This window comes from Nuphar pumila, chromosome 3 (assembly GCF_984573655.1).
Source record: "Nuphar pumila chromosome 3, dmNupPumi1.hap1.1, whole genome shotgun sequence".
In the NCBI taxonomy this organism is placed as follows: domain Eukaryota; kingdom Viridiplantae; phylum Streptophyta; class Magnoliopsida; order Nymphaeales; family Nymphaeaceae; genus Nuphar; species Nuphar pumila.
This window is the reverse complement of record NC_143251.1, coordinates 36,364,194-36,388,613: the sequence shown is the minus strand read 5'-3', so window position 1 is coordinate 36,388,613 and position 24,420 is coordinate 36,364,194. Positions and strand designations below refer to the sequence as shown.

Below are 24,420 nucleotides of genomic sequence, written 5' to 3'. Positions count from 1 at the left end.
TAATTTAAAAGAAGAAATGTATATGAATCCACCCCTTTGATATAATGTTCTTAAAGAAAAAGTTTTACGTCTTAGAAAGGCTTTGTATGGTCTTAAACAAGCTTCAAAAGCTTGGTATGATCGCTTTAGTTCTGTTATACTTAAGCTTGGATATACTTCTTATTATACTGACATTGTTTTGTTTGTAAAGAATTTCTCTACAAGTATTGTTATTTTATTACTTTATATCGATGATATGATCATTACTGGAGCAAATGAATAGGAAGTAGATCAAGTTAAATTTGTTCTTAAGCAAAGTTTATAAATGACTGACCTTGGTTTTCTCAGATTTTTCTTAGGGATTGAGGTTGCATATTCCCCTCGAGGGTATCTACTGTCTCAATCCAAATTGGCAAACTTTCAACTCTTTTTGAAGCACCAATGTCTCTATGCATTCATAAAAATACCAATCTTCAAGAGGTTGGTAGGCACATTTCTCGAGATAAGGTTGTTAAAATACATGTACTCGTACACACACATATATGTATATATATGTGTGTGTGTGTAATACCCGATAGGGGTATTTTTGTCATTTTACATAGTTGCATAGTTGTTTTTAGAAAACAACTATTTATTTATTTTTAGAATTAGTTTATTTTGTCTTTTTTATGTTTTTTTATTTTTTTATTTCACGCAAGTGGGGGGCCCACATAGAGTCGTTGGGGCCTCCAACGGTCACAAATGTGATTGTTGGGGGCTCCCAACTTCTCTATGGGGAGCCCCTTTTGGCCTCTCCTTTTTTACTTCTCTTTGTGTATAAATAGGGGTTGCTCCCCTTGTATTCCTTATGGTTTTTTAAGCCTTCGTTCCATAAAGTTCATATATTTTTTATGTGTTGCCTCTTTGAAGGCTTCTTGTGTTGTTTCTTAGTGGACTATTTTTATATTCTCTATTGTGGGTTTGTGTTTGTCCAACATTGGACCGTGTGAAAGCATTAAGCATTCTTGTTATACATTTTCGCATACTTTTCTTACATGGTATCAGAGAGTTGTAATCAAGCTAGTCCTTCGGTGCATCGGGAAGCATGATATTTAAAAATTTGAAAAAATGGTGAAATATTTGTTACCTCTTATCTTTCTCTCTTCTCCTTGGAGTTACTTGACTTTTTTTCAAGTATTTAGCCCATGCATTACGCATGAGAAAAACACTTGTTTTTCTTTATCATTGTATATGTATATATATATATATTTTATATGATTAAAATAAAAACAAAATATATATTTTTTAAAATTTTTAAATAATATTTTAATCATCATGGAACTTGTTTTAAGGAAACTAGATATATGTATCATGCTTGAATCTTGAAGATTTTTTCGAAAATCTCTCTCTCTCTCTCTCTATATATATATATATATATATATATATATATATATATATATATATATATATATATATAATCATGAATTATTGATTCTAGATGGTTCATCAATCATATTCTTACCTTAAAATAATTTGATAATTCACAAAATATCATCTTGCTTGAACTTGCATTTCACACACATATATATATATATATATATGATAATCGTCAACTACAATTTGTATTTCATCCTTGATAGACATTCATGTTCATGTTTGAAACCCTTGACTCATTTCATGCTTAAAAAATGTAAAATTTTATATAAATCTATCACTTGCATATATGCTTAAATTTGATTGGAAGCATGTTTATTTTATGAGACATGTGGCTTTAATTATTGCATGAGTGCTTTTGATCTCCTATGAGAATGTATGCACTTGGTCTCTCATATTGTTTCTTTTATTTGTACATATGCTTTGGTTCTTTGTTAAACTCTCTTGTGTTATCTTTTTGTAATGTGTATTTTTGTATATCTCATTACAATTGATAACGCTAAGATGTTTTCCTCATAATATAAAACTAATTCTTTGAAAAACATTCTCGATTGATAATGCTTGAGAATTATCCTAAATTTTGTGTTCATCTCTAGTTTGTTTGTTTTTAATGTTTTTAATGCATTTTATAATGTTAACTCCAAAAAAAATGTGTCATAATTACACAAAATAGATTGCATTATGGATAAATGATTGGTAATAATTGTGTTATAAAAGGTCCTTTTAAAAACTTCTTGTGTGGGTTTTATCCCACTTTAATGAGATATATTCTCTCTCTTTTGCGTGTGCACTTTTTTGAGTAGTTCGGTTGTTGAGTGTGTTGTATGAACCATTGTGTTCATTGAGAAAGATCTTTTGTGAGCTTCCTCTTCTTACATGATATAAAAACTACATACGCATTATTTGCTTAATATTTCATGTTGTGTGTGTTGCATAATAGACTTTTTGATGTAAATGACTTCATCTTAAAGAATTGATTATGTTAAGCATGATCCATGTTTATTCAAAAGATTGTCATGAGACATATTGTTATGCATATGATTGCACTTTTTCTAAGATTGGTCATCTACCATTATTGGTTTTTTCAATTTGAAATTATCTTTTCATATCGGTTCCTTTTATGAACTCACCTATTTGGAAAATGATTTTTGTGAGTGCTCATTGCCTTTTTATGGCATTTTTGTTATACATCACAGACTTCTATATGCATCGATATTTTTGGCCTTATTATTGTTGAATCAAAAATGTTTGTTGGGGTCTATGTCACATGGGTGCGGGTGCGGGTGCGGGTGCGGGTGCGGGTGCGGGTGTGGGTGCGACACGGGTGCGGCGCAATTTTAAAAATTTTGGACACGGGGACTCGGCTATATATATATATATTTAAAATATATATATATATATATATATATATATATATATATATATCCAGTGTGTGCATATGTCTATATAAATTTTGGACTCGGCTCGTGACTCTTCCAAGTTGTCTCAGATCCTGAACTAACTGAGTTAAAATAGTAGTATAACTGGGTTAGAACCAAACTAGGCTGAGTTTATCATTGACTCAGCCGAGTCATAGCTACCATGGGAATAAAACATCATCAAGGTATTAATTAAAAGCATTAACTAAAAGCATGTTCTGGTAAATGCATTAAATATCTTTTGCTAAAATTCATAACATTAATTAAAAGCATTAAAAGCTTTTAATTTTTCAAAGCTAGATTTGAAAAAGAGAGAGAGAGAGAGAGATCTCGGTGGATGAGAAAGTGTTGCTACTCGTGGATGAGAATTTATTAGCTTTTATAAGAGAGAGAACTTGGTGGATGAAAAGTGTTGGTACTCGTGGATGAGAATTTATTAGCTTTTAAGATTGAGAGAGAGAATTAAATGATAATATTTAAGAATAATTTTTTTTTCTGGGCCTAATGTTTAAGACTCATGCTATATATATATATATATATATATTTTTAAAAAATATATAAAAAGATCTTTTTTTTTATTTTTTATACTAAAAATGGACATTTTTGGACTCGGTCAATGTTGACCGAGTCCAAAATTAAGACGGACTCGGCCTGGACTCGTTGACCGAGTCCGACTCGGCGTTGACCGAGTCCAGGCCGTGTCCGAGGCCGCACCCATGTCGGGGCGTGTCGACTCGGGTGCGGCACCTCCCTAGCCGAGTCCGTGTGACATAGGTTGGGGTGAGTTGTGTGCACCTCGTTTTATGTCATTTTAGATTGTCAACTTGTAGTTTGACTCTAACTGACAGTTATGAGATCTCTGATTGTGAGTGTATTGTATCACTCTTTTGTTTTTTGGCCATCAACTTTATTATGAATGCTTTTAATTATGTGTAAATGCTTTTACTATCTATTCATTGAAACCATGGTGTTTTGAAATGTGGTCTAAATTGATATTTTTTTAAAAATTGCATTAGTGTTTTCATTACAAGCCTTCTTATCTCGGGTATCTTCTCTTTTTTATGCCTCTTATCTAAGTGTCACTATATGTAGACAAGAGATGTTTCACACCTTCGCGTGTGGTTTTTAGCCCATTGGTGGCTTTGTACTCTTGCTCTAGTAACTAATACGCTTGTTTTAATTGTCATTATATGTAGACAAGAACTGTTGATTCACACCTTCGTGTGTGGTTTTTAGCCCATGGTTGGCTTTGTACTCTTGCTCTAGTAGCTGATACACTTGATTTTGAGTGTCACTATAGGTACACAAGAGACATTTGTTCACACTTTCGTGTGTGATTTTTAGCCTTTTGTTGGCTGTGTGCTCTTGTTCTAGTCGTTGATACACTTGTTTCAAGTGTCATTATATGTAGACAAGAGGTGTTTTTGCACACCTTCGTGTGTGTTTTTAGCCCTTTAGTGACATGTTATTTATGCGCTTGGTCTTGTCGTTGATACACTTGATATTTGAGGTTTGGAGGACTAGGAGGTGATTGTTTGTGATGGTTAAACTGATGCTCTAATATACTCATTCAAATGTTTGAGAATTTTTTTCAAAATTGACTAACTCATCTTCTCTTCTATGAGAAATGATTGATTGAAATAATTTAATACATCTTGCATTGCATTATTATAGTTTACAAAATATCACTCCTTGGTATTTGTGAGAATGTAATTTTTCACAAATTGGTGTTGATTTACTGTTTAGTTATACACTGTCAATCCTAAGCCCAGATAAAGGAGGGTTGTGGTAGGCCAGTGACAGCAAGCATAAAAACTTAGTCACACCCTATGAATATGAACCAATATGAGAATTTCGTTGGGACGTTCCCTACTGAGCGACGCGTTGTACTTTATAGGCCAGGAGGCAGTGATAAATGGGCAAGGGTTGCTAGGTCGTGGTGTTAAATAGGCAAGGGTTCCCTCACTTTGTTGGACGGGTGGGGGTAAAGAAGATAGTTCAAGACCATAAAATTCGGTTAGCCACTTGGAACATAGGGTCTTTAACTGGTAAGTTGGTAGAGTTAGTAGATGTTATGTGTAGGAGAAAGATGGATATTTTATGTCTACAAGAGACCAAATGGGTAGGTGAGAAAGCAAAAGTGATAGAACCTTGGGGATATAAGATTTGGTATACAGGAATAAATAGGAATAGGAATGAAGTAGGGATTGTTATTAGTCGTGAGTTTATAGATAATGTAGTTGAGGTTCGTATGAATGGTGATAGGATTTTACTTATTAAATTAGTATTAGGTACGGATATTATTAATATTATTAGTGTTTATGCACCTCAAGTAGGTTTAGATGATATCATTAAGCGTCAATTTTGAGAAGATTTAGATGGAGTAGTATAAGGGATATCTTATGGAGAAAAGCTTTTCATCGGCGGTGACCTTAATGGACATGTAGGCATTAATAGGGATGGATTTGAGAGTATCCATAGAAGCTATGGTATAGGAGAAAGAAACGAAAGTGGAGAAAGGATTTTACATTTTGGTTTGTCCTATGATATGATTTTAGCAAACACTTGGTTTAGGAAGAGAGAGTCTCACCTAGTAACATTTAAAAGTGGGGTTAATACGAATCAGATAGATTTTTTCCTACTTAGGAAGAGAGATAGGGGTTGTTGCATCGATTGTAAGGTTATATCAGGAGAAAGTGTAGCTACACAACATAGAGTCTTAATTTTAGATCTTAGAATTAGAAAATGCCGCAAAAGGGATAGACATAAGATAGATCCTAGAATTAAGTGGTGAGCACTGAAAGGAGCTAAACAATAAATGTTTGTAGAGCAGGTAGTTAAGGAAGTTGATTGGTGTCTCGAGGAGGATTCAGAATCAATGTGGAATAAGATAGCGGGTGGCATGAGAAATGTGGCTAAGGAGGTATTGGGTGAGTCTAAAGGCGGTGCACCACTAGGTAAGGATACATCATGGTAGAACGAGGATGTCAAATTAGCTATTAAGGTTAAAAGAGAGTGTTATAGAAATCTAAGAGTCATGATAATGAGAATTTGGAGAAGTATATGATAGCAAAGAAGGAAGCTAAAAAAGTAGTTCGAAACGCGATGGATAAGGTATATAAGGAGGTTTATGACAAGTTGGATACCAAAGAGGGCGAGAAAGATATTTATAGGCTTGCAAAGATGAGAGATAGGAAATCGAGGGATCTGGGTATAGTTAGATGTATCAAAGATAAAATGCAAAGGGTTTTAGTCAAAGATGAGGAGATTTAGGAGAGATGGAAAGATTATTTTGATAAGTCATTTAATGGAAGTCATGCTCAGGATCTTGGAGACTTCTCTATTCTTTTTCATGAGATGAATCGTGACTTCATGCGCAAGATTCAAAAGAAAGAAATTGCAGAGGCTTTGAAGAAAATGAAATCAAGAAGGGCAGTTGGCCCATATGGTATACCTATCGAGGCTTGGAAATACTTGGGTGAGAAAGGTTTAGAATGGTTGACAAATCTTTTTAACAAGATTTGGCAGACAAATAAGATGCCTAATGAGTGGAGAAAGAGTACTTTGGTGCCTCTATATAAGAATAAGGGTGATATACAAGATTGCACAAATTATCATGGTATAAAACTCAAACTCATGAGTAATACTATGAAACTTTGGGAGAGGGTGACTGAGTATAAGTTGAGGAAGGTTGTTATGATATCGGAGAATCAATTTGGTTTTATGCCTGGAAGATCAACTATGGAAGCTATACATCTTCTTAGACAACTTATTGAGAGATATAGAGAGAGGAACAAAGATTTGCATATGGTTTTTATTGATTTGGAGAAGGCATACAATAGAGTACCTAAGGGTGTTCTCTGGTGGACAATGATGAAGAAAGGTGTTTCTCTCAAGTACATTAGTATAATTAAAGATATGTACGAAGGAAAAGTAACCAATGTCCGCACTTGTGGAAGGGTGACAACCAATTTTCCTATAATGGTTGGGTTACATCAAGGATCTGCACTAAGCCCTTTCCTATTTGCTATAGTAATGGATAAGCTTACGAGATCAATTCAAGAAAATGTGTCGTGGTGTATGTTGTTTGCTGATGATAGACATTGGAAGCAAGAGTAAGACAGAATATATGGAATGTCGGTTTAGTAAGCAACGAAGTAGTGATAGGAGTGTCGTGAAGCTTGGTGAGCAAGAAATACTGGTGGATGACTGTTTCAAATATTTGGGGTCTATCATTCAAAAGTATGGAGAAATTGGTGGAGATGTAAATCATAGGATAAAGGTTGGGTGGATGAAATGGAAAAGTGCAACTGGAGTGTTGTGCAATCGTAGAATGCCATTGTGGTTGAAGGGAAAGTTTTATAGGATGACAATTAGACACGCTTTACTATATGGTAAAGTGTGCCTAATTGTTGGGCTGTCAAGAGACATCATATTCAAAAAATGAGTGTAGTTGAGATGCGTATGCTTAGATGGATGTGTGGAAATACAATAAAAGATAAGATTCGAAACGAGGAGATACATAAGAATGTAGGCATTGCATCCATTGAAAATAAGATGAGAGAGAATCGTTTACGGTGGTTTGGACATATTCGGCGAAGGCCTAATGATGCGCCAATTAGGAGGATAGAGAAATGGGAAAATATATTAGTTAAAAGAGGTCAGGGTAGGCCTAAGAAGACTTGGATGGAGATGATAGGAAAGGATATGAATGCTTTGAACCTCACCGAGAACATGGCATTGGATAGAAATGATTGGAGGAGAAGGATTTATGTGGAAGACCCAGAATGATTTTCTTTTTTGGTTCATATCGCCGACCCCAATTGTTTTGAGATGAAGGCGTAGTTGTTGTTGTTGTTGGTGGTGGTGTTGATTTACAATTTTTTTTTCTCCTTCCTTATATGAGTTTTTTAAAAAATCTCTCATTGCAAAATACAATTTCTTGATACTTATGGGATTTTTTAAATTTGTCATCTTTCGCAAATTGGTTTTGACTTGCTTATATCATTCCCTTTGTTCTTTAATGAATCTCTTAAAATCTTTACTACTTGTTCCTTTCGTGTATGGAAACATATTTATCAATAAAAACTCATGCATTTCATTGATAATATATATGTATATATATAATATATATGTTATATTTGGTCCTTCATTCTTAAAATCACTCTACGATGGGTGAGTGAATTATGCTTTTAATTGATTATTGTGTCCACATTATGGTATGCATAAATTTAATTAACTCATCTTTGATAAAAGTTGTTATTTTTTCGTCAGTTGTTTCATGTGCATGATTCATATAATTGCATGCATAAAGTTCATTCTAAAGATTTTGAGTTCTCTAAATAAAGATTCTATATTTATGCCTTTGTGCATTTGTGATCTATTGAATGTCTTGTGCATTTGTGCACACTTCACACATTGAAAACTTAGTGTTCTTGTGCATATGAACTCTTTGAAGACTTCCTTATATTTGTATTCCTTTGCGAGTATTTTATTTGTGCCTTTGTGCACTTGGCTTCCTTGTGATTCTTGTGGGTTAATCAAGTCATCTTTGGACTTTATCATATTGTCTTATTGAAGATATTTTCACATTAAAGTCATCTTTCGAACTTGATGTTCTTTTAGTCTTAATAACACTTTCGCACAATGTATATTCAATGTTTCTTAAGCATTTTTTCATAAATAAAGATTGACTTATTTTTTGTGCTCTTCCACTTGCCTTTCTTAATATCTAATGATTCAAAAAGTTATTACTATTTTGTTTAAACCATGTTATTCTTGTTGTTAAAAACTTTTTTCTTGGGCTAAAATATTTTTCTTGTGTACTCGAAGTCTTCTTTTGGTTTGTTCTTTCTATACAGGATTGTTAAGATGTAGTGCCTTCGATACATCATGCAGACAACCAATGAAGGTACTTGAGGATGATCACCAATAAAGGCATTTTTAAAGACCTATATTTGAAGGAATTTGTTGAGATGTCATAAAGATGGAGATTTTCCTTGAAGACTTAGACTTCTTCCCAAGATTCTTTTTGTGTTTCCAAACTTTCGGGATAATTTTCCCCGTAAAATTTGAGGGGGAGGGGGGCGGGGTGTTAAAATACACACACACACACACACACACACACACACACATATATATATATATATGTGTGTGTGTGTGTGTGTGTGTGTGCAATACCCGATAGGGGTATTTCTATCATTTTATATAGCTGCATTGTTGTTTTTAGAAAACAACTGTTTATTTATTTTTAGAATTAGTTTATTTTGTCTTTTTTATGTTTTTTTATTTTTTGTTTTTTATTTCACTCAAGTGGGGACCCCACATAGAGTCGTTGGGGCCTCCAACAGTCACAAATGTGACCGTTGGGGGCTCCCAACATCTATATAGGGAGCCCCTTTTGGCCTCTCCTTTTTTACTTCTCTTTATGTATAAATAGGAGTTGCTCTCCTTGTATTCCTTATGGCTTTTCAATAAAGTTCATATATTTTTTATGTGTTGCCTCTTTGAAGGCTTCTTGTGTTGTACCTTAGTGGCAAGGTTTTAAAACTCGCCGAGTCAACTCGGTGACTCGGCTGACTCGGCTCGGCTCGGCCCTCCAGCGAGTCAACCCAGCAAGCTAAACTCGGTCTGCGAAGACTCAGCTGTGACTCGGCCTGACTCGGCTTGACTCGGCCTGACTCGGGCGAGTTCTGGAATGTTTAAAATTTGATTTTTTGAGTATTTCAGAATAAAAAAAAATTGTAATATTATTGAGAATATTGTTGTTACTTTCTTAATGTCTTCAATATGTAAAGAAGACAATATGTGACTATGATCTAAGGTAAATGTTATTGGATATGAATCTATTTCTAGAATCATCAGGCAGGACAATCTTCTGATTCAACAACAGCTAATTAATATTTTATGATCAAGTAGATTGCTGCTTTTATTATGTTCTACACAATTATATTTTTTGCAGTTTCTTTGCATAAATGCATTTAATATTTTGCTTTAAACTTTACTAACATGACTATATAACAATGAAGAATTTGGTTTTCTCCTCACACCTTTCCTCTTTGCCCCATCTTTATGAAGGCATAATAGACAAGAAACTGGAACTTTGGCCTTAACATCCATAGAGTTCCAACATCTACTTGGTGCTTCTTTCTTGTCCTTTCAGACTTCATATTTTCTTTGTATCTCATATAGGCTATACCCCTTTAATCAGAACCAATTGTCCTCACCTTGCCTTATCACATCCAACAAAAATTTCTCTTTTCTTTATAGGCATGTGCATTTTTAATGCATAAAGGCATCTATGTAACTGGAATAAATTGTGCTCTTTCATTCCACATTTCCAACTTATTGCTCATTAATGAACAATTTATCCACATGCTACGATCTCCTTATTTCAGTTCAACCCAAGATTCTGCATGGAGCCAAAAAACATCTCTTGTTTACTGAAAAACATGGTTTCAGACAAATTAAATATTGTTTTTCTTTTAAAATCAAAAGTTAACAAAACCCGGTCCGAGTCACCGAGTTGACCCGCCGAGTCACGAGTCAATAAAGAACGAGTCGAGTCCCGAGTCACTGGGTTTTAAAACCTTGCTTAGTGGACTATTTTTATATTCCCCATTGTGGGTTTGTGCTTGTCCATCATTGGACCGTGTGAATGCATTAAGCATTCTTGTTATATATTTCCGCATACTTTTCTTACAAAGGCCCGATCTTCACACCACCTCAAAACATACTTGAAAATGGGATGAATATCATTAAGGAGTCGATAGGCTCCAATACCATGTCAATCTATGTATATGCTTTAGAGAGCCACTCATGAGAAAGAAAATACTTTGAGCATGTGACCTCTTATGGGTCAATACAAAGACACACAAGGATAAGCCACTTATGGGCTGAAACTCACATAGAAAAAAAGATCTTGCATTGGGGAAATTCCCTTTAGAAAAGAATACATGGAGAGGGGAGATCAGGGGAGAACAACCCTTATATTTAAGCATAGAGGGCTCTATAAAGCTGTTGGGACCTACCCAATGGCTAGAAATATTGCCGTTGGGTAGGGTCTAACAACTCTATGGAGTATTCCCAAAAAGCCCTTTGAGGCTGGGAATATTTACAAAAATAAATAAATAAAAAAATAAAAAATAAAAATACATGTATCCTGTATTTACGTGTGAAAAGACCGAAATACCCCTAAACTATAAATATACAGAAAATGTACAGAAATGAATATGTAAACATATATCTACATATATGTTTACATTTATTACATTTAACACTAATCAGCTATTAACAAACATGTGCCTAACATTTCAATATCATGTTTAGCCACCTGCTTTTAAAAGTTATATTTCAAAGACACGCCCGGTCCTAAATTCAGTGAGTTGTCCTTGACTTAATGATGAAAAAGACCAAACTGCCCTCATTTTTAAAACCACCTATACCAGATAGAGAGAGAGAGATGGGTCACACCACCACATTGCCACTCAAGTGTGGACACCCATTTTTGGAGAGAGAGAGAGAGAGTGTGTGTTGCCCCATCACCATGCTCCAGTGGGGTTTAGACATCAAATGGTAAGGGTGAAGGTGGAGATGGAGATGGTGGTGGCTGTAGGGACTCTCTCTCTCTCTCTCTCTCTCTCTCTCTCTCTCTCTCTCTCTCTCTCTCTCTCTCTCTCTCTCTCCGTGTGTGTGTGTGTGTTACAAGTCGTTTTAAAAATGAGTTTGGTCTTTTTCTCGTTAAATCAAGGTCAACTCACTGAATTTAGGACCAGGCATATATTTGAAATATAACCTTTAAAATCAAGTGGTTAAATGTAATAACCGAATGCTAGGTGCCTATTTGTAAATAGCTGATTAGTTAGGCACCTTTTGTAAATTTTTCAATGTGTGTGGTTTTTATTGATTTAGAGAAGGCATACGATAGAGTACCTAGGGACGTTCTCTGGTGGACAATGATGAAGAAAGGTGTTTCTCTCAAGTACATTAGTATAATTAAAGATATGTATGAAGGAGTAGTAACCAATGTCCGCACTTGTGGAGGGGTGACAACCAATTTTCCGATAACGGTTGGGTTACATCAAGTATCTGCTTTAAGCCCTTTCCTATTTGCGATAGTGATGGATGAGCTTACGAGATCAATTCAAGAAAATGTACCGTGGTGTATGTTGTTTGCTGATGATATTGTTTTGATTGATGAGTCTAGAGCTGGGGTTAATGCTAAGTTAGAATTATGGAGACAGACATTGGAAGCTAGAGGTTTTAAGTTGAGTAAGAGTAAGACTGAATATATGGAATGTTGGTTTAGTAAGCAACGAAGTAGTGATGGGAGTGTAGTGAAGCTTGGTGAGCAAGAAATACCGGTGAATGATTATTTCAAATATTTGGGATCCATCATTCAAAAGTATGGAGAAATTGACGGAGATGTAAATCATAGGATAAAGGTTGGGTGGATGAAATGGAAAAGTGCAACTGGAGTGTTGTGCGATCGTAGAATGCCATTGCGGTTGAAGGGAAAGTTTTATAGGACGACTATTAGACCCGCTTTACTATATGGTACGGAATGTTGGGCTGCCAAGAGACATCATATTCAAAAAATGAGTGTAGCTGAGATGCGGATGCTTAGATGGATGTGTGGAAATACGATAAAAGATAAGATTCGGAACGAGGAGATACGTAAGAAGGTAGGTGTTGCACCCATTGAAAATAAGATGTGAGAGAATCGTTTATGGTGGTTTGGACATATTCGGCGAAGGCCTAATGATGCTCCTATTAGAAGGTTGGAGAAATGGGAAAATATATTAGTTAAAAGAGGTCGGGGTAGGCCTAGGAAGACTTGGATGGAGATGATAGGAAAGGATATGAATGCTTTGAACCTATGTCACATGGGTGCGGGTGCGGGTGCGGGTGCGGGTGCGGCGCAATTTTAAAATTTTTGGACACGGGGACTCGGCTATATATATATATATATATATATATATATATATTATTTTATTTTTTTAAAAAAGATATTATTTTATTTTATTTTAAAAGTGCACAGTCACAGCACTGTGCACAGCACTGTGCACTGGCACAGCATTGTGCACTGTGCACAGGCACTGTGCACTGTCTCTTTTTATATAAAAAAAAAATTGTTTTTTTAGTTTTTTCAATAGACATTTTTGGACTCGGTCAAAGTTGACCGAGTCCAAAATGTGGACGGACTCGGCCTCGACTCGTTGACCGAGTCCAGGCCGAGTCCGAAGCCGCACCCGTGTCCGCAACCGTGTCGGGGCGTGTCGACTCGGGTGCGGCACCTCCCTAGCCGAGTTCGTGTGACATAGCTTTGAACCTCACCGAGGACATGGCATTGGATAGAAATGATTGGAGGAAAAGGATTCATGTGGAAGACCCAAAATGAATTTCTTTTTTGGTTCATATCGCTGACCCCAATTGTTTTGGGATCGTAGTTGTTGTTGTTGTTGTTGTTGTTGTTGTTGTTGTTGTTGTTGTTGTTGTTGTTGTGTGTGTGGCTACCCTCAAATTTACCATAGTCGCCGGTAGAAACCACTTGTTCCTTCACATTTTCTTGATTTTTTTTTTCGTGGATCAAAACCTACTGATATGATCTATATGGGTATTTGAGTCAAAAACATGTTTTAGATCATCTGATCATGTTGCATAAGCTGATTTTCTAAAGGCTACAAAATTGAACAATATACAATGCATCAAAAGAGTGAAATTTTAAGAAATTCACATTTTTGCACCAAAATCAGCTGATTGAAAGTGCATTTCCTAAAATATGGATCATGCTGAATGCATTCATGGGTTCAAATTTGCCAAACAAAGCTCACTCTTATGAAAAACACACGTGTTGCACTAGCAGTACACATATTGTGGCACATAGTCCATGTGACAGTTGTAATTTCTAATATACAAAGTTGTCGCACTCAGTAAATTACTCGATGGAAATGACAAATTCGAGATCATGAAGCAATATGAAAATGTCTAAATATATGATAAACGAAATTTAGTTAATATCAAAACTTTCATTCTGATTAAACAAGATCATATCATATTTGGTGAGCGTGTGAAACATAAAGGTCATCAAGAGAAAAAAAAATTAGCAGAACTAGCTGCTGCAGACACGTATGACATTAGCCATAGAAATTGCTCAGCCAGTAATTCAAAGAACTATAGAAGGAGAAACAAAAAGTTGGGAATAAAAGTTCAATAAAAAAAATCAATTTTCCAGTTTCATATTAGCATGCAGTCCACAGGATGCTCACAACAACATATTCCGTTTCATAAAGGTCACTGAAATTATCAAAGTAGAATGGCATTACATTATATTCCCTGCAACAGTAAAATCATAACATAAGAAGACCACTTTTATGAGAGGACCTTGTGAAAGCAATCTAGAAGTATCGTTAGAAAGGGGGTCACAACTTACTTCAGCAACAAAAGGCCACAGTTTGCTAATTTGCTTGTTTAGCCACTTCACCTGCAATTCCTCTCAAAAAGTCTATACATCAGGCTTGTAGTAGTATTTGCATTGGTAAAGCTGATCTAGCACACAAAAACATAATGAAAAAGAAACACAACCTACAAGATCAAGACCTTAAACACACACACACACACACAGACAAAGAACCAACTCGAGATGAAACATCTATGGTATCATCTTCAATCTGAAGATTAGATGTAACAAACTTTAGAAATTAACCTTAAATGGTGATCCTAAATGACATTCACAAGTGGGTTGGCATGCATGGGAAACTGATAAATGATGGTTACAGTAATAGGAATGGCTTCTAAAAATAAATCCAAGCAATCAAACTGAGTATGATCATGCTCCATATAGAGTTGGTAGCATTTTCGCCATCCATTTTAAATTTATACCATGCATGCACACATACACACAGACATGTATGACGGGAAATTTAAAGGAAAGATAAAACTAATAGGAACAGCAGAGATGACCAAAAACTAATGGTTAAATGATCAACAGGACATACACACACCAGAAGCATTAGCACATATATAGAGGTAATCATAATGAACTTTAGCATAAAACCACCGTTGAACTTACTGTGCTATTTCATTGATCAGGGTAGTTAATGTTCAATAAACATGCATATCATTGCAAATACTAGCTAAGTAAATAAAGAAAAATCCAATATTACTCCAACAAGAAAGTGGGGAGGAAATTTATGCATTTTATGAAAGATACCTGACCTGTTCAAATGCAGGAAAAGATATCCATTCAGGAAAATTATCACCACAAATCTTCTTCAAATCATCTCTGCTAAGGGATCCCAATAGCTTTATATCAACTGCCTGTTACAGTAAAAAAGTTCTCATGTACTCATTCAAAAAAGCTCTAGAATACTACATATGCACACACAAGCACACACACACCATATATGTGTGTGCATATGTAGTCTTCTATATATATGTGGTAGATCAATTAGTTAGCTTTCTATTTTTGTCTTGAGAGATAGCAAAAAATAGGATTTTGAAGAAAAAGACAAAGAAACAGGAGACAAAGACAGCCTGAAAATGGCCAACCTACAATAAGAAATTACAGTACGAACATTGGTTAGTTGATGGAAATTTCTGACAAACTGAACAAAAACATGGCATCAAATATGGTCTCATGGTAGTGGAGACAGTAGCAGATAGCAGTGTGTTTATGGCAAGGTTGTAAGTATTGTATCATTACCCGTATCGGTCGGGCCCAAAGTAATATCATATCATATCGTATCATAAAATATCATAAATTTAAAAAAAAAAAGAAAAATCAGAAAAAATTAACAAAATTTTAAAAAAATCATATCACATGAAACAATGATGAATTACACAAAATACAACCATAAAATCACATATGAAGCATTTATGTCTCCATGAGCTGCTATGAATGTCATGCATATCTCATAAGAAAAATGTAAATTGTGAAATAATAAACAACACTAAGCTAACAAGTCATAAGATCCATAAGAGTGCATGTTTACATAAACAAAAACAAAATCCCAAAGTGTTTCTCAATACTTAAAAATTTTACATAACCAATTTTTTTTTAAGTTCAAACAAAAATGAAGACTTCTTCTTCTTCTTGCAAGAAATCAAGCCCTAAATCACTCTCAAGTTCTTTAGGAGTGAACACAAACTCACCTTAAGGAGTCTTCTTATATATTTCAAAAAGAAAAAAAAGAAAAAGAAAATAAATTGAATTCAACATAAAATACACTAATTGTGTATTGTAAGATACACCCTGCATCAAGATGTATCATACGATACACCCGATAGAGGTATGATACACACCCGTATCTCGATATGGGTGTGTATCGTATCAATTAGGCCCAAAGTAACGATACTTATCGTCGATACATATCGTACAATACGGTATGATACTTACAACACTGGCTTATGGTTTAGAAGAGTATGTAGCATAGGCTTCAAATACACAAAACTAACATGGTTATAGAACTAAAAACAGATGTAAATAACAAGGCAGGTACATGCAAATGAAGCCTAAGAACTGTCACATGGACACGGATGAAGATACGGGGATACGACAATTTTTATGAACTTTCCACTATGACTTATACATAAAAGGATACAGAATGGGAGTCAAAATAGAGTATCTGTGTGACAGCCTAAGAATCACATACCACTAATTTATCATATCGCAACAAGTGCATAAAAGATTTCCATCATGGTACAAATCTAGCACAAGAATAAGAGAGATGGAGCATCCTGTCAACGCTGATCTTAGTACATGTTAACCCCAGAATCACATACCACTATTTTATCGTATTGCAACAAGCGCATAAAAGATTTTCATCATGGTACAAATCTAGCACAAGAATAAGAGAAAGATGAAGCATGCTGTCAATGCTTATCTTAGTACATGTTAAAGATTCTGTGCAATTAACTTGATCAGTATTTCCACCACTTTAACAAAATGAAGCAAAACATTCCTCATTATAGGACTTAGCTCAGTAAGAACCAAATAGTTTTAAATACCAAAAAGAGATAAGATTCCAAGTGTTGACTACCTTAACCATCTATATTCTGGGAAGCTTAGAGTTTCAAGAAATCTGAATGAGTGACCCTGGATGATTCAGCAAAAGTAATGGAGTCTGCTGACACTATCAAATCACCAAATGACCTAAGCGGTTCAGATTTCCAAAATTATAACAGTTAAGGCGGTGTTCATAAAACAAAAGGAATCTCACTTCTTGCAAAGTCAAGGCATCCCATTGGATCTGGCAATGACATGGCAAAAGGGAAAACCACACGCCTCCTTTTACCGTAATCCAAACACAACCTAAATGGATCTTGGGATAGTATCCCGAGAAGCAGGATAAGTCACAGAGTTTCTTTACGCTCTGCAATGCAATTTCCCAACTTCAAACCATTATCACGGATAAGTGGGTGCATATGAACTCTCTAACGGAAGCTACTCAAAACCCACTCCATCTCAAATGAAGTCTTAGAAGTCTTGAAAACTATCACATAAAAACTCGAACAGTTGATATTGATCAAAAGGAACCTCTCTACACCTGGAACAACCAGGCGTGGGGGCACAGACTTGAGACTTCAACTCTCGTTTACAAGCGAATAAAGATGAAGTCAAGGAACTGCAAGTATTAAGGATCACCGAGAATTATTTTCTATTCGATGCGGCAGATGCCCACTTTATGTATGATAACCATCCTGATACTAATTTCTTCCAACATACAAAATATTCTACCAATTAACACACACACATACCAATTACACCCCCACTTAACAACAAGAGATACCCAACATCAAATTCTCAACAATTCAACACCAATCATGGATCCTAGAGCATACCATCACCAATTCAAGGTTGTTTTGAATCATGGCACAATCAGAAGCAAAGTAAAAAAATGAATTCAAGGTGGTCTTGAATCATGACACAAACAGCAACAAAGTGAAAAAAATCAAATACCCAAAAAAAGAAGATGAACCAATACAACTATTCCCAACAAAAACTAGACGGAAATGGAGATTTGTCTCCGAGGAAAACGAAAACCCAGAAGAACGAAGGAAGCGCGAAAAGAGAACTGCACGGCAAGCCGGAGGAGTACCTTAGCGATGCGTTTGTTGCTGCGGTACTTCATCATTTGCTTCCAACCGGCCATCAACGAGATTCCGGCGATCATTCCGATCACCATTCCGGAAATGAACCCCATTTTTCTGCCTCCCGTAGCGACTCTCGGCTGAGAAGAAACAAGGAAAAAAGACGACTCCCCCTCTAAAATCTCGCCATATCCACCAAGTCTTTTTCTCTCTAACACCCAACCACGGTTTCAGGTGACACCAAGAACCGCCCCAAAAAACCGAAAGAAACGAAGCGATCCTTCCTCCTTCACTCGGGAAGTCCAAACGCTTGTTCTTCCCTTCTCTTCTTTGTAAGAAGAAGGGTAGATTCGATAACCGCTATTCAGTCCACGTTGTTTACTCTCTAATTTTTTGCTTTTCTCCTTTTTTTCCATTTTCGTTTAAAATTTCAAAAAATTTAAATTTAAAAATGATTTGTTCTGTTGTTTTCGAAAAAAAAGATCACTTGACTGCACTTTTATACAGAAAACAAGCCTACGCTCCACACCGTTCTATCAAGGTTCCACCCTGTGATGCACTGCTTTTTTTTTCTTATGTAAAAGCTGGCAGCAAAAAATTAGGGGTGCTTGATTTTTAAGTCATCTAAGGGTCAGAGTATCCTTTCTCAGATTGTCACCGTAAGGATGGAGTTAGGGGGTATTAATTTCTATGGCGTGAGCGATTTAATTTTTGAAACAGACAGGTTAAATATTGTCCGTTGGATGTGCAGGTGATGACCACACTACCCTCAATAACTTTCTAAAATTACCTTACGTTAGAAAAAGGCCTACATGTGAGTCCCGTGTATTATTTATTTTACTAATTAATGATTGCTTCAATACCAAAAAAAAAAACCCATCGTTGAATGATTAGCTTAAAAATGTCTTTAAGTTGATGGTGATTTTTGGTAGTTGACTTCTAAATCGGGTACGGGTGCATTGTGGATTCGGGTACACTGCCCAGATCCGAATGACTGTTTTTTTGAAAAGCAATTTTGGGTTAGGGGACCCTACCAGAACAACAGCCGCCCCCATTGTGGCAGAGGGATTCGATCCTGATCTAACTTGACACAGGACCCCGCTTACCACATGGGATACCACCTCGGTGGTTAAGGATGGTATTAATACTGACAACATTAGCCAGATATTGAAGGGGTTTTTTTTTTAGCTTGCACTTTATAGAAATATTTTAAAAAACCGATAACATCATGATAAAATCGGGATGTTCAAAACCATTAATAAAAAATAGAGTATTGAAGAAATGGTTTTGGAACATTGACTGGAAGGTGTAAGGCTCACCTAATCCCAAACCCCTTTATTTGAAACTTGAAATTAACGATATCTTCATTTTTTTTTATTGTTTGAAGAAAAAGATGAACTGACATCAAATAATGAAGGGCACTCCACTCCTGATATAATATTCCACAGCCTTCTTTAAATTTCATTCTCACAGTGCTGCTGCCGAGTGCAGTTGCGGGGTCCCATTGAAGAGACAGCTAAGACTCACATATTGGCCCTAGGACTAGAGATGGCAGTGGACAGGGGAAAACGGAAGCAGATCAGGTCATGCTGAACATCAGCGTTTTGTGTTCATTCCGACATCGTGGCCGTCTGTTTGCATTTTGGATGAATGCCACGTGGTTTTGTTGACTTTTGAGCTTTTTAAAATGCAAATCGGATGGCCGCGATGTCGACATGAGCAAAAACGCTCATGTTCACCATGACCTGATCTGCTATCGGGGAAAAACAGGCCTCTTCTCTGCTTCGCCGGGTTTGGATTGGGAATGAAGGACATGAAACAGAAAATGAGTCAGGGATGAAGGTTAAAATCAAAACCCGAATAGACTTACTTTTGCCCCCGCCCCGCCCAATCTATGTTCCCATTAAAGAAATTATTATTATATCTTTATGCATATTATAAAATCTTATATATATATATATATATATATACATTTCTAACCCTAACATAAAATCTTTTATTGAATTTCTCATCTCCTTCCTCTAATGAGTCGCGCAAGCTGTCATTTATCTCCTCATCTTCCTCTAACTATGATCGAAAGATAGAGGACATAAAACAGAAAATGAACCGGAGATGGAAGCTAAAATCAAAACCCAGATGAAAACGGAGACGAAGGGCAAAATTTTAAGACGAGACAGGGGTGCAGACCTTGTCCCCCACCCCCGCTCCTGTCCAATGCCATCCCTAGGCCTACTTGGACAAAAGATACAGCAGTTATTTTCTACCCTTTTCAAAATGATTATTATGAACAAATCTAACAAGATTATTTATATTTTCTCTGTGAAATGGAATTAGTTACAGGGCCCCATCTTTGTATTATCCAAAAGAACAGCAAACTTTGTTAAATTGAATTCATTTTTCCATAATCACTAAAAAAAGAGCAAAGTGGTGTTTCATGAGTTACCAATTGGTCTTCTTTTTTTCCCCCTCAAGGCCTTTAAATTGTCTTGAGCAGCAAGTCTATGTATATGTTGGTAATCTTGGCCATGGAAAAGTGTAGGACGTGCAAGTTTTTTGCTCGTGAGTCGCAAATTAAAAAAAGTCAGCACGTTGAGAGTTGTGCCTTTTTCTTTACTCTCCGAACCCACCGGGTACTGCTAAAATTAGGGCTGAAAAACGAGATAAGCCACTTGTGGATCGGCCCATGTTTGGGTTGCAAAGATAGAGCTCGTTCGAACTCGTGAAATAAGTTCTGCAAGCTCGATATATGTTTTTTAATTAATAATAAATATATTTTTACGTATATTTTATATCATAGAATTAAGATGGTTGAAGTGTTTAGCTTGCAAGCACCAAGTTAAGGCTCAAATCTTATTGTTTACAAGTTTGGAACAATTATTTATTTTTGTAAATGCGCCAGTTAAAGCTTGACTTATTAGGTTTGAGGTCTAAATTTTAATATTTAAAATTTTAATATATATAGCCCCTGCTCAGCTAGGCTCGACACAAGAAACAAGTCAGAGCTTACACACCATCTGTTTGGTTAGTTTGGCTCGTTTACCAGCCTTAGCATGCGGTGCCCCTACAATTGAAGCACCAAGGGTAACTTTGAAGGCCCTTGATTTTTACTTTGAAGGTATGATCTGGCATGGGGTCCATGCTAGATCCTCTAATATGTACATGAGGGATCTCAGATCCTTGGTTGCCAAAACTCCAAAAATATGGTGTCCCCAAAACTCTCAAAATACATGGCTTTCTAACCAGATAAAAAGGGCATCAGGCTAGAGGTCTGTGGAATCTTTCTCAGAAATTAAAGACACCCCAAGTTTACCAGTATTGAGGAAATCCACCCTGCTGATGTCCTTGTCTTGAACTAAGCACAGTAAAATGGTTTCAATTGGTTAGAAGCTTATAAATATTGTGGGCATTTTGATCAAAAGAAAACGATTTCCCCAGCTTGGCTTCCAACCAAAGTTTCATGTTTGATTTATAACATTGTCCTAAGAAAAGAGGGAGGAAATCTCTCTCTCTCTCTCTCTCTCTCTCTCTCTCTCACACACACACACACACACACACACACACAGTATCATTTTTTTTTTTGATAATGAGGAAAGTTATAGCATTTACTCGCAAGCTCAATCGTGTAAAAAGCACAGATTTGTCTTACCCACTAAGGAGTATACTTAGTTTTTGCCGTGGGACCCCACTTAAGTTAATTTACGCCCATATGGAAGGGACTCTAATCAATTGAGAATACGGTAGATGTCCCAACATCTAGTTCTTTTAATCAATTAGGTAAGTTAATTAATTAATAAAAGTTAAATTTAAAGAGTTTTAAAATAATTAAGAGTTTTAAATTAGAGAAGAAGTTAGAAAAGAGATAAAAGAAAAGAAATTTAAAATTTATTGGACTCTCTACCCCACCCACACGGTTTGGGGAGAGAGAGCTCAATTCAAGTTGAATAGAAGGAGAGGTGAGGATCCATAAATAGACCCCCACATCTCCCATCTCTCTCAAAACTCTCTTCTCTCTCTCTAATTTTCTCTCCTCTTATAACTTCATCATTTTTTCTCCTTATTTTTCCCTAACCCATAACCTTAGGAGAACCTCTAAAAATGTATGGGTGTAGTAGCCATTAAAACTGGAACAAGAAAGACGTGACACATCAATACCGAAGGTCCGATGATTTTATGTCCTGCACGATTTCAAGTAGGTAAGCTTGAGCGTGTGGACGTAACACCAAGGGTGCATCGACATGTTAGAATAAAGTCTCATATGTGTATTAGAGGTGATATCAATCTCAGCCATGAGCTCGGATCGATATTCAGTATTTTTGGAGGTTTACGGAACCCTGAAAGGTGTTTTTTCCAAAAATGATTTCTAAAAAACCCTATTTCTTGATCATAGTTCGTAAAAAGCATGATTTATATTTTAAAATTATATTGAATGTGTGTTTGATGTGATCATCATCTTAAAATCATATTGAAATTGATATTTATAGTATTTAATCAAATAAATCTGAAAAAGAAAATAAAACCCTAAATATGAAAAATTGATTTTGAGGATTTTAGATTTTTTTAAAAAAATTTGGGTTTAAAGATTTATTACCATTGTGATTCATGGTGATATTCATGTATTGAATGATCTAAACCATATTCATGTTTGATTCATAATTTTGTGAATGACTAAAACTAAATATCGTAAATAAAATTTTATAGTTCATAACAATTAGGGTTTATGGGAGCTTTTTTCAAAAAAATATGATTTATATGATTTTATTTATGATATGTGTGTGATTAATTCATGATCAGTCTATGTTTTATTCCTTATATTAGATCTGATAAACTTATGCATGATTAGTATTCGATTCAAAATTAAATTTTATTTTTCCAATATGTGTTTTGGTATATGGGTGTCTATTATTGAATAAAATTGTTTCTTGATTGTTTTAGATTCGACTTTATGTGTTAGATGATTTTGCATATAGCATAAAATTTTGTTGATGCATATTTATACTGAAATTGATTGTATCATGATGAATTGAATCATGAAAATTATGTTCATATAGTTTATTTTATGAAAAATATGAAATATATATCATTTTTACAAAAAGGCACAATGTCTTGTATTTTATGGGCATAGACACTTTTCAAGAATTTTATTGTATACCCAAACAGTTTGATAAAAAAATTTAAATTTTAGAAAGATGTTCCAAACTCACATAGGAAGTCTTAAGATATTTGGTTTCGTTCAAGGTCCAGATAAGAAAATACGACTTCCGAAAGTCGGAACAGGATTTCTATCTCGATAATAATCCTATATTTTGACTAAACTGGCTTGCTAATTTTATTTCTCTTAATTTATTTTATGATTATGACTAAAAATTTTATGGGTGTTAGAATACATATTGAAAAAGTTTCAATAAAAAATTGGCTTACAGATTCATTACGTTTTTTGAGTTAAAAATAACGAAAATTGGCTCTGAAACATGAAATTTTTTGGAGCATGGCCTATCTAAGAACCTGAATAGGCTATTGTCCATGAATTTTAATTCACACTTCTGATGAAGTTTGGATCTGATATCTTGGAATATTTTTTTAGACGTCAATTTGTTTACAGTAATTTTTACAGATTTTTCATGGTTATGTAAAAATACTAAACCACTGCTTATTCAGAAGGGTTATATCAAACAAGTCAGTCGAGGAGCAGAAAAACTTGTTTCAGTAACATAATTAGTTCTCCTTGCTTTGAACTCCGATTGAGGCAAAATTTATGGATATGTTTAGCTAACACATACGACGTACATCTACTGTAAAAATTTTAGATTTTTTTCATTGTAATCTGATCGGGATATAATTTATTCTGACTGCTAAAATTTAATGCCTGCATTCCTAAGTTAGTACTCTTGTGTTGTTGTTATCCGTGTTCTGAAAGTAGACTAGTTGGGACATGGTTGAGTTAAAGAATTGAATTAAATAAGTTTATGAATGGTTGAAAATGTGTATGTGTACCTTTTTATGTTTATGATATGCATTTTATGAATATGCAAACTTTTATGAATCGATATACTACATGTGCTCGTATTGAATAACATGGTTATGATATGCATGTGATATGTCTCAATGCATATAGGGGCTATAACATGTAGTGTGTGTATATGGAGTTTTATTTGTATAAAGTTTTTGAAATATAACATGTAGTCATATGATTCATGCATATAATATGTTAATGTGCATGTGTTTATAGTTAAATATAGTGTGCCATGATTGTGGATAGAAATTATCATGAGTGTGCGGTACATAATAACAAATATACATATTGGTTCTGAAAGCATGGACCTGACACATAGTATGGGTGGACAACCCAATTGCACTGACCTATGGCCTTAATAAAGAAAACCCTATTGGCAATTTTTGAAAGAATTTAGTTGCTGAAATCACAAGATGATGAATCACATTAACTGGTTTTGGGTGTATCTGTTGGACTTGTGTGATCAGACTTTCTTAGCCTGCCTTAGAGAGGGTAGTTGTAAAGTCTGTA

General features: G+C 35.2%; 1 protein-coding gene across 1 annotated transcript in view; it reads right to left on the bottom strand.

Annotated features, from left to right (window-relative positions):
- Positions 1 to 18,273, bottom strand: part of LOC149842586 (calcium-dependent lipid-binding protein-like) — a 28,490-nt gene extending 10,217 nt beyond the window's left edge. Inside the window, exons 1-3 of the mRNA XM_089999300.1 lie at positions 17,909 to 18,273; positions 15,027 to 15,128; positions 14,242 to 14,292 (exon numbers count right to left, since the gene is read on the bottom strand). Of these exons, the coding sequence (XP_089855426.1) occupies positions 14,242 to 14,292; positions 15,027 to 15,128; positions 17,909 to 18,013 (258 nt within the window). The 5' untranslated portion in view covers positions 18,014 to 18,273. The remainder of the gene's footprint in view (positions 1 to 14,241; positions 14,293 to 15,026; positions 15,129 to 17,908) is intronic.
- Positions 18,274 to 24,420: the final 6,147 nt, after the last annotated feature.